This window comes from Ictalurus furcatus, chromosome 24, assembly GCF_023375685.1.
Source record: "Ictalurus furcatus strain D&B chromosome 24, Billie_1.0, whole genome shotgun sequence".
NCBI lineage: Eukaryota > Metazoa > Chordata > Actinopteri > Siluriformes > Ictaluridae > Ictalurus > Ictalurus furcatus.
Window position 1 is genome coordinate 13,262,538 of NC_071278.1, and position 10,337 is coordinate 13,272,874.

Below are 10,337 nucleotides of genomic sequence, written 5' to 3' on the forward strand. Positions count from 1 at the left end.
TTCTAAGTATGACGTTTTAAGTATGCAAAGTAAAATCAGATCAAAATCACATCAGGATCTCCCATAATATGACGTTTGTTGAAAATGATCTTAATTTGATCTTCCATCATTTTGCCCTTCCCAGAAATCTCTCCCCTGCTCCGACAAGATCCGCTCTCTCTGGATAAACTTCTGCCGGTGACAGCCAATGTCACCACTCTCCCCATCAACACTGCACTGTCTCGTCCTCCACCTCAGGTCCATGTGGCCCACATGCCTAGTCTGGTGGCGCTGGCCTCAGATCACCAGCTGGAGGCTCTATTGGATGGAACGCTGCCACCTAACACAGAGCCCCGTGCTCTCTGCCTCATGGAGGAACTGCACAGCCAGTTGTTGGAGCCACCTCATTCACCCATGGACACCAGTGAGCTGGGATTTTCCACCTCACCACCCCCATCCCTACACCTGCAAGACACCAACCTGGACAATATGGAGTGGTTGGAACTGGCTGTGCCAGGGTCAGCAGGTATCTCTGCACCAGCTGCCATCTTCTCCTCAGATTTCCTGGACTCTCACGATTTGCAGTGGGACTGAGAGAAGCAAGAGAAAAGAAGCTTCTGGTATGACTCGCAGGCCAGGTAGATGTTCACAGGTGAGGGATGAATTGTGTAAGTCCTAAAGTCATTGGGAGAATCATGCAACATGATTACAGCAGTGGACTCTGGAGAGCTCTCTCGGCCTCTGTTAAATCCAGCGTGGTGTTATTGGTCCCTGTTAGAAATGTGTTTTAGACACCATGAGTGCTTGAACGATTGCAATTTTTTTTTTATTATTTGGGCCTGGCTGGTAGCCAGATGTTTCCAATTTGTGCACTAATAACCGTCTTTGAGGACACACAAAGAATGTCGGCCATTTTGTTAATTATTTTCCAATATTTGTAAGGTATACTGTACAGTTATTTTTTTTTATTATTTTTTTTTTTTTTTTTACTTTTCTGTTTTTTCTTTTGTAACTTTGCCAGCTTTGTTGGCTTAACATATGACCTCTGTTTTGCAGCAGCTCTGCGCCATCTGCATGCAAATGTCAGACATACAGTGTTCCAAAGAAAAGGGTCATAGAGAGTAAGTTTGTTTACTAAAGTGAGAATGAAACCATTTTACAGAGAAACTCATAATCTAATGCCATGTCATTATCATCACTGTGAAAAAGAAAACACAAAAGTATTGGCCTGGACACATCTTTTGGGCATGTAGAGGGCACTGACTACACTATCCAGGTCAACTTAAACAGGCTTTGGGGGTTTTGTGGTTTTTTGTTTTTGTTTTTTTTTTGTTTTGTTTTTTGATTGATTTACTGGCCTGTCTAAACCAGGAGCCACATTTATCAAGTGTCAAGAGAATAATGGCAGCATTAGTGATGGAGTAATATTAATCACTGGTGGATCAGTGCCTTGAATAAGAGGAAAAACAAACATGTGGTGGTTCCGTTTAATAGTTTAAAGTTTGATATGGGAACTAAGCTGCTTAGTTGTTCATAAAACACAAACTGACATGACATGAACATGGGACTGTGATGTGACCAATAATTTAATGCCAGTAACCGACTGATGAAAATGTCAAACATTTTCTTAACATTTATAGCTCTTTAATTTACATGGTGGTCCAAAGTAATGTTTTCCTTTTGATAACTTAAGTGTTTTTTTTTTTTTTTTTTTTTTTTTACAAATAATAATAATAAAATAAAAAATCAAATGTTATGTTTTGGAAGACATGAACGCGTGGGCAACTAACTACTGTGTTCAGACAGGTTGTTTAAATTTAGGATACAGCTTTAGCTTGGTAGTTGCATTGAAAAAGTCACTTAAGCCACACATTTGGTGTCAAAAATGTAGCAGTTACTTGCATCTAGAATACACTTGCTGTCAGTTTATTGCATTACTGTACCTTCAGACAAAAGTATGTAATGCAGCAAATGAAGAGATATTTAGCGTTCTCCTTAACATTTCATTTTTATTTGCTGTTCTCGCACATGTAGCAGTCATAAAACAGAAAGCCTTTTTAAAAATCCTAATGTGAAATATAGTTCTGCTTATAAGTTTACATACCCCTGGCAGAGTCTTCACCATTTTTAGACAATATGATTGATTATACAGATTAAAGCTATTTATCATAATTTGCTTATATTACTGTATATTAATCAGAATTATAATTGAAATTACACAGTTGATCCACATCAAAAGTTTACATACCCTTGCTACTTAATATAATTAGTATTGTGTGTCTTGAGCACCAATAGCTATGTTTCCATCCATGTATTTGTATGCGAATTTTATGTGATATTGCATAAAAAACACTGGATGGAGACACTAGACGTGAATCAAATCTCCAAAATGTGCATTAAAAAACTTATGTGCTCAATTGAAGCGGATAATTGTTTTTATTCGTTAGGAAGACGTGCACATAAACTATGATGGAAACATGTTTACTGAATATATTCCTCAATGTGCATCAAAAAAGTCATGTGGCTTTGCCTCAACAAATAATGTGATTGGATAAATGGCTAAGAAAAGTAAAGTGCCAGACAGCGAGATGCGCCTGTTTCCCCAGAAGTGACAATTTTATTCTCTTGAACACATTGGATTTGCAAATGTTTTTTTTATTTTTTGCACAAGTTAAATTTGCAGTTTGGGTTTAAACATCCAAGTGTTAACCAGAATTTTTGGCCAAATGCCTTGCATGTGCCTTGAACTTTTGAATTCTCTGTAAAGTGGCTCAATGAATTTTGAGGTCCAGGGACTGTGAGGGCCATGCCAGAACCTTACCTTTCTTCCCCTGCAACCACCGAAAGGTCAACTTCCGCCTTGTGCTGTAGATTGCTGTCACGTTGGAAAGTCCATTTGCGCTCCATGTTCAGCTTCCTGGATGATGCATGCAAATTTTCTTGCAAAGTTTTCTGATAATAGGCTTTGTTGATTCCTCTCCAAACATGATGGTTAAGGTTTTTCAATTTTCTTATCACTCTAAATTATTTCAGAAATCTTGAGATTAATCTAGATGCAGTTTGGTGTCTTTCAAGCAGGCTATTTTGGGGTATGGGTGCAATAATGGCTTTTTCTACACTTATATTTGGCAGACACCCTTATCCAGAGCAACTTACATTTATGTCATCTATACAGCTGAGCAGTTGAGGGTTAAGGGCCTTGCTCAAGGCCCCAGCAGTGGCAGTTTGGCAGTGCTGGGATTTGAATTCACAACCTTCCAATCAGTAGGCCAATATCTTAACAGCTGAGCTACCACTGCACCATATGCAGTTCAATATTTCCAATATTTCCTTATTGTACATTCTGAAATGGCCATACCGTGTAGTTTCAGATAAGCCTACAGTATACTTGATTTTCTTGGTGGTTGTTTCAGAAATCCTTTTGGTCTAACCTGATGTTGGCTTGGTATCCGAAGAACGACTGGTTTTCCACATCTCTATCAGAGTTTGAATAGTGATGACTGGCATTTTCAAATCAATATTTTTTTTCCTCATTTATTGTGTAGAATTACTTTTTTCCCTCACAGATCAGTTTTCTTTTGCACAGACTTTCTTTTGCTTACTCAGCGTAGCTCAAGGTCCCTTTCCAGAGCCTTCAAACTAACTATCCCTCAGTGGTGGAATAAACTTCCAAACTCAATCTGGACTGCAGAATCGATGAATATTTTCAAAAAAGACCCACCTCTTCCGTGAGCACTTAACTAAGCCCTAAAATGCCAACCCCCCATTATTATTTTTTTTTAATTTAAAAACTTACTCTCGCAATTACACCTCTACTCTGTGCACTTTGTTTCTCTAGAACTCAATTATAAATCTTGTATGGTAGCACTACTTGTATTGTTCTCTGCTTGATTATCGGTTTGCTTGTATTTCCTCATTTGTAAGTCACTTTGGATAAAAGTGTTTGCTTAAATGAATAAATGTAAATGTACACCAAACACACTATTTACACACACATACACAGATTACAGTCAAACAAGTCAGATTCTGAACCTTCACAGTGAATTTACTTCTGTATAAACAGGCCCAAGGGTATGTAAACTTTTGACAGGGGTCACCTGTGTAATTTCAGTTATTATTAGGATTACTATAATTTATGATGATAAATAGCTTCATCTGAGCACCATTACTAAATAAAAGAAATGTATGATTACCTCTTTTTTTTTTTTAAGAAAACAAACAGCTTTTGTTTGCCATTCTGTTGGGGGTGTGTAAACATATGAGCAGAACTGTATATTAAGTGCTGCATAATTCATTGGTTCATTCAGACATTAGCTTTGACTGTTACTTGTCATCCCTCTGATCACAAAGTTCAACAAGGAGATCATTTCAACACAATGCAGTTAGAGTTCAGCAGACAGAGACCAAGTGTTTCTTTGATGTGTTTACTGGTGAATTGTACCTGCCTTCATCACACAATCAGCAACATTAAAGTACAAAAATGCAAAAGAAAGTACAGTTTGAAAAAATATGAATATGCTCTGAATTCACCAGAGTAAAACAGCTGTGTAATAATTTATAGGCAATAGATAATAGCAAAATTGGCTTGCACAAGATAGAGTCATCAGGTGAAAGTCCACAAAGATCTATTATGTACTATAATGAGCAGGTTATATTAGGAACTGGTTTAACTTGAGGCAGGTTTCATTCTTGACCAGACACCAGTGGAGTGTCACCACCACTAAATCATAAAACATGTTTTTAGGTTTTATTTTAATGGAACAAACTCATGTTGCATAAATGCTAGTGTATACTGTATATACTGGAAAATAGGGTACTCAAGTTCAGTTTTAGTTCTGCTTTCCAATTACAGTCTGATTTTGTAACTTTTTTTTATTTTGCACATGAAAATATTCTCTTTATTTTTTCCAACATGCCATGTGCCAGTGTAGATAATGAGGCTTGAATTTAACATTGTACATAACTTTATTATACATATAGCCTTGTGTGTCAATAAAATGTCTGTGTCCTGTGTACAATCAGAACGGACTGGTTTTATTCACAGTCTCCGATATTAGAACATGTGTTCTGTGATTTTTTTTTCACGGAGAGCAGTGGAGCACACAGGCACACCTTCATGCAGCTAGTCAGAAAGCAGACTCCTAGATCCCTGGAAAAGGCTTTCTCCTTTCTAGCGTTGCTTTTTCCTTACAATTTGGTGCACGTGTGAATGTGACTGCGACACTTCGGGCATTTGTGCACTACATCTTTGAAAGTGCTGATGCAGAAGGGGATGAGGCAGCAGCCAGCTACGCAGCTAAATGAGGAAACCAACAATGTAAGACACATGTCTACGTAATTAGTAAAAGATCTATTATCAAAACAGCGTCATCTGAGACACCAGCCCTGCTTTATATTAAGAGTATTTAATACAGGGCTCCTCAAACTTTTACGACGAATGGACATCATTGATTTTCTGTGACCCATGCCTTGACCACTTTTTTTCCCCAGATTCATAATAGGACTGCTGTAACATTTTAACATTTTATTATATTATAAACATACACTTGTAACATAAGTGACTAAAATAATATTGTCTTGTTATAGCGAGTAATCCATGCCAGGGTGCTGTGATACGGCCCGAATGTCAAGCGGTCATGACTTTACATGCGTGTACAGAAGCAGCAGCAACGCAAGCAACATTGTTCACACACTCTCTGTGTATCTTATGTATATCCAGAAGATCTGAAAGCAATATTCACCAGATTGCACGTCAGAGCAATCAGAAAAACAGATCCCTGTCCATCAGGTTTCCGAGTCGGACTGTAAAATGCTATGCACAGTGATGTTATACACTCTGACTCTCAGAGAGCCCTGTTTCTCTTTAAACTTTCCTCTGTGATCGTGATTGTTGTTATGAACTGCGTGTTAAGTCAAAAACTCTGACCTTACACTCAAAAGTATTTACTAATCTAGAAAATACAGAAGACTGGTACACAGAACGCAGCTTTAGTTAGGTTTGAAGAGGTTTTTAAAAATTGAAACGCTAACATTAACAGGAAAACCAGGTAGTGTTAGTACTCAGTAACAGTCTAGTACATAAGTATGCAATTTGAGATTGTTTAGCAGAAGTAGATGGATTGAGAAATGTCCATTTTTATTGCTGAACTATGCGAGACTGAAATGGAGCGTTCACTCGTTGTTCAAATGCGTTTCCCAGTAACATTTCAAAAGACTGAGAGAGTTTCTCTCGTGACCCCCCTACTTGAGAACCACTGCTCTAATACGTCAGTAGTTCAGATATTTTTGTGCCTTTTTTTGTGTAAAACTGCTTGAATTGGCAAAATTGTAATGAGATTGAGATGAGATAACTGGTAAATGAGACCTTTTAGCTGTACTCATGTTCAACATGAAACAAAGAGGGCTTTGGCTGAATGTGATGTCACATGACTTGTCTTGGCTCAAATCTGTGGAAAATCTGTGGTAATTTTGAAAATCTGCAAGCTCCTTCAAATATCGTGGCGTTTCTTTGATTTTGTGTTCAGTTCTGCGATCAGAAAATCGAGAACCCTGGAGGGACTGGTAGTTACACAGAAACTATACATGTAGTGTAATAACTGAAGATGTGTGTGCTATTGTAGATGGATTAGTTGGCTCTATAAGTTTATCTTGTTCTCTGTAACAGGACATTTGCTCTCCGATGTATCAGGTTGTGGGGGTTTAAATTTGAAAATGCTGCTGTTGTTTTTTTCTTTTTAACAAGATTTACTTTTTGATAATATCCGTGTACTAACTACAGAGGAACTTATAGCTATAGGTCATATTTGTTTTGCATCCTAATGCCCTCTGTGAGGAGTGCATTGCTTTTTATGTATGTAATCTGTTAGAATATGCTTGTTCTTTTTGCATGTGAAAAGATTATACGTACAGTATTAGAAGAAAACACTTAACACCTATAATGATACTCACCCAATGAAGGTGGACACCAGGCACACGAGCCAGGTGGTGTTCCCAATCACTGTGCTCACCTCTGTAGTAATGTACTGTTCACAGTAAGGACACTGTATTTGTGAAGGATGTCGTGGTAGTTTCTCTATATCTGAAATCACCTGAGGAGCTGAAACACACACACACACACACACACACACACACACACACACTTCACTTTGAGACATACTGGGGGAGGGGAAAATACTCACCATACCAATGAATTAAGTGGCATTAACATACACTAAATGTGTACACTAGTCTCAAAAACCCATGGAGATGGAGTTCAGCAGAATATGAATTCATGCTTGAAAGCAAAAGCCCTTGATGCTCTTGGGAGATCTCAGTGCAATAGAGATACCGTACCCTCCAGAAGTAATGGCACCTTTCATTAAAAGAAATACGATTGGAAACTAGAAATTTACCACTTAAACAATATGAGGGGGGAAAACATCACTCATTTTTTTTTAAATAAATAAATTCTCTCTAGAAATAAAATTTTCAACATCCCTATGGAATATTTTAGTGCACTGTAAACTAACTTGAAAAACTCATTCTTCAAAACATTTTCATTTGCTTTGAAGAAGTCACTGCCTTTAACCACATCCTGTTTTCTCTGGGTTATATCTATGAAGTTAAACACCTCTGGCATCTATTACCACAGGAAAATCCACATGACACATGGTTGTTGACTTGCACAAATCAGACAATGGATTCAACATAAATACACCTTAGATTACATGAGGTGAAATAAATATTTAAGCTTAATCAAGCCCACACTCCACCCTCTGAAAAAGTATCTTCCTGTTAAACTCGAATCAGGAGAGGCTACAGGGATTTAAAAAAGAAACACTTCTCCTAAACACGCTGTTAGGTAAGCAGCTAGCGTGTTAGCTCGTGGAAACAGTGACGGCTGCAGTCATCTGCAAGCAGGATAATATTTAAGGTCTGGTGTATGGGAGCCGAAACGTGACCGTGTTGAATCTGCCCCAAATAAGAGCACTATTCAGTCCCTCCAGAATCTCATGATTTTGCAATCTCAGAAATTAAAGCAAATTTTTAAAGCGATTTTTATAATTCCCGCAGATTTGGAATGTGGAACACACATTCGGCCAAAGCCCTCTTCGATTCACGTGCGTCGAACAGGAGTACAGCTAAAAAGGTCTCATTTACCAACAAACATCACTGTTTACAATTGCAATTTCACCAATTTTCCACAAAAAAAAGCACTCAGCAAATTGAATCACAATTTTTTTTAAAAGCCACAGCAAAATCAAGCATTTTTGGGTGACAATCACAAAAAACTCAACAAAATCCTGTATGGACTGACTGTAAGGGTCTCTCTGCTGCATCAGGCAGCCTTTCCCGGCTGAAATGAGACTCTACTCAGTGGAGGAGGACGCACAATTCAAAAACACATCTAGGGATGCTACAGAGAGCAACATGACCCCAACAGCACAACTACACAACTAGCTAAGAGCTGAACGGGGAACTAAAAGACCCATGCTTCATACGTCGTATCGTGACAATGCCTACACATTCATTTACTCAGCCAATCGTCTGGCAGCAGTGCAATGCATAAAATCATGCTGTGATCCAGCAGGTATGCTGGAGATTCATGTTGAAGGCTCATGGGGACACAAAATGTGTGAAATCATGGCTCAACGCACAGTAGCACGTAGGTGCAAGGTGAAATTTATTTACAGTGCACCAGGTGATAGGGAAAAGTAAATTGTGTCAGGGAAAGTAGATAGTATAGTGAGAAGGGAGTGCGTAGTGAAAGATGTCATTCTGATGGTTTATGTGGGACATGCCAACAGTATAGTGTGGTGGAGGAGGGATGATAATGGTCTGGGGTTGTTTTTCAGGGTTTTGGGCCTCTTACAACATACAGAGACATTTTAGACAATTGTTTGCATCCAGCTTTGTAGCAACAGTTTGGGGAAGAACCTCTTGTTCCAGCATGACAACGCCCCTGTGCACAAAAGCGAGGTCCATAAAGACATGATTTGATGAGTTGGATGTGGAAGAACTTGAGGGTCCTGCACAAAGCCCTTACCTCAACCCCAATGGGATGAATTGAAACACCTTCTCAGAAGAGTGAAGGCCAACTTTATATTAATGCCCATAGTTTTGGAATGGATTGTCCAACAAGCTCATATTGGTGTCTACATACTTTTGGCCATAGAGTGTACCTTGTATCACAGAAACTAGCTTTGCAGGAGAAGTTTTTAAAAAAATAAATAAATAAATAAAAACACTTTCTTGTTGACAAAGCATTTTGAAATTTAACTGAAGAGACAAAAACAATATTGGTTTGAGAAAATGGGACCAAAAATACATTGTAAGGACAATATTAATGCAAACGCAGGAGCATTTGTGCAGGAATGGGTTATACATTTGTTTTGAGAAATTAAACTTACAGATCTTTTTAAAATGTCCTGCTGATTGGTTGCAATCTGGATCTAAAAATCTTATAAAGTGTATAACTGTCTCTACACAAGCTGTGCTTCACGTGGTTGTCTATATGTGCTGTACTTTGAAATGGAGGCTGCACTATATGTACAAAAAACCTTAAACACAGAAGTATTTATTCCACTATGTACAGTTGAGTTAGTCGTGTAATTTAGTTACAGTTCGACAAATGTGCACACTCAGACAAAAATATGATTAGTTAAAATAGCTACATGAAGATTTTTTAAAAAGCTGTATAAGAATGAACACTGAATGAAATACTGTAGAATGTGTGGTGTAATAAAACCAGCATTCTGACCTGGATAGGACGGCGGTCTCTCCACTATAAATATCTCATTACCCAAAGGGTCATATTTTTGTGGTGTGCTAAAAGTATCACCTATAAAACCAAATAAAAATGTTGTAAGATGTGAAATCAGTAGTGGAGATATCAAGTATATACACATGACAAAACATACAACTTTTACTTGTTCCTTCCAGAGTTTCTTGTAAAGCCTGTAGTGCTAATTTCCTTTCTGAAAGTTCCTTGAGTTCCTCCTGTATCCGTTCATACTCGTCGTTCTCAGTAGGTTCATCTACTGCTAATAAATTTTACCAAAAAAAATTTGTATGTCAATCAAACCAACTAAAACAAGCGCTACTTCAGTTATTTCAGTTGCTAGTTATATTTCTCTTGAACATGTATTATTATTATTATTATTATCATTATTATTATTATTTAAATAACGGAATCAGCAAAGTAAATGTCCTGACCTTCCACATGGTAGCCAGCATTCTGCCGGAATTCCTTCAGCAAAGCCAGTAAACGAAGTCTGTTGTTGAGCTGATCTCTGTGTAGTGTTAGCTTGTGCAGCTCTTCATTGATCCTCTGTAGCTTCTGCTGTTTCAACGTTGCAGCCATGATGTATGCCAAGAAG

The 10,337-nt window shown here is 38.0% G+C and overlaps 2 protein-coding genes across 4 annotated transcripts in view; one reads left to right on the forward strand and one right to left on the reverse strand.

The window, feature by feature from the left end:
* The window catches only part of mrtfbb (myocardin related transcription factor Bb), a 44,415-nt gene extending 40,173 nt beyond the window's left edge, over positions 1–4,242 (forward strand). Inside the window, exon 17 of the mRNA XM_053613527.1 lies at positions 125–4,242. Within this exon, the coding sequence (XP_053469502.1) occupies positions 125–573 (449 nt within the window). The 3' untranslated portion in view covers positions 574–4,242. The remainder of the gene's footprint in view (positions 1–124) is intronic.
* Positions 4,243–5,157: 915 nt separating this feature from the next.
* LOC128600090 (cell death-inducing p53-target protein 1) lies at positions 5,158–10,336 on the reverse strand. 3 transcript variants are annotated; one of them, XM_053612264.1, is made up of 5 exons: positions 10,174–10,336; positions 9,879–9,998; positions 9,719–9,799; positions 6,928–7,075; positions 5,158–5,275 (listed from the first exon to the last, which is right to left on the reverse strand). In XM_053612264.1, the coding sequence occupies exons 1-5, from the start codon at positions 10,319–10,321 to the stop codon at positions 5,167–5,169; spliced, it is 606 nt and encodes a 201-aa protein (XP_053468239.1). In that variant the 5' UTR covers positions 10,322–10,336; the 3' UTR covers positions 5,158–5,166. The 3 variants fall into 3 exon arrangements, with proteins under 3 accessions (XP_053468239.1, XP_053468240.1, XP_053468238.1); XM_053612265.1 differs by having other exon boundaries at positions 9,888–10,001; XM_053612263.1 differs by having other exon boundaries at positions 9,879–10,001.
* Between the last annotated feature and the right edge of the window lies 1 nt (position 10,337).

Bases quoted from the DNA above. Each gene is read 5' to 3' on its own strand.
- LOC128600090 (XM_053612263.1), bottom strand. From the start codon at position 10,321: ATGGCTGCAACGTTGAAACAGCAGAAGCTACAGAGGATCAATGAAGAG. The intron at 9,800-9,878 runs GTATGTTTTGTC...TTGGTTTTATAG, and splicing joins GGAAGGAACAAGTAAAAGTT to GTGATACTTTTAGCACACCA. The intron at 5,276-6,927 runs GTGAGTATCATT...TTCCTCATTTAG, and splicing joins CTGGTGTCCACCTTCATTGG to CTGCGTAGCTGGCTGCTGCC.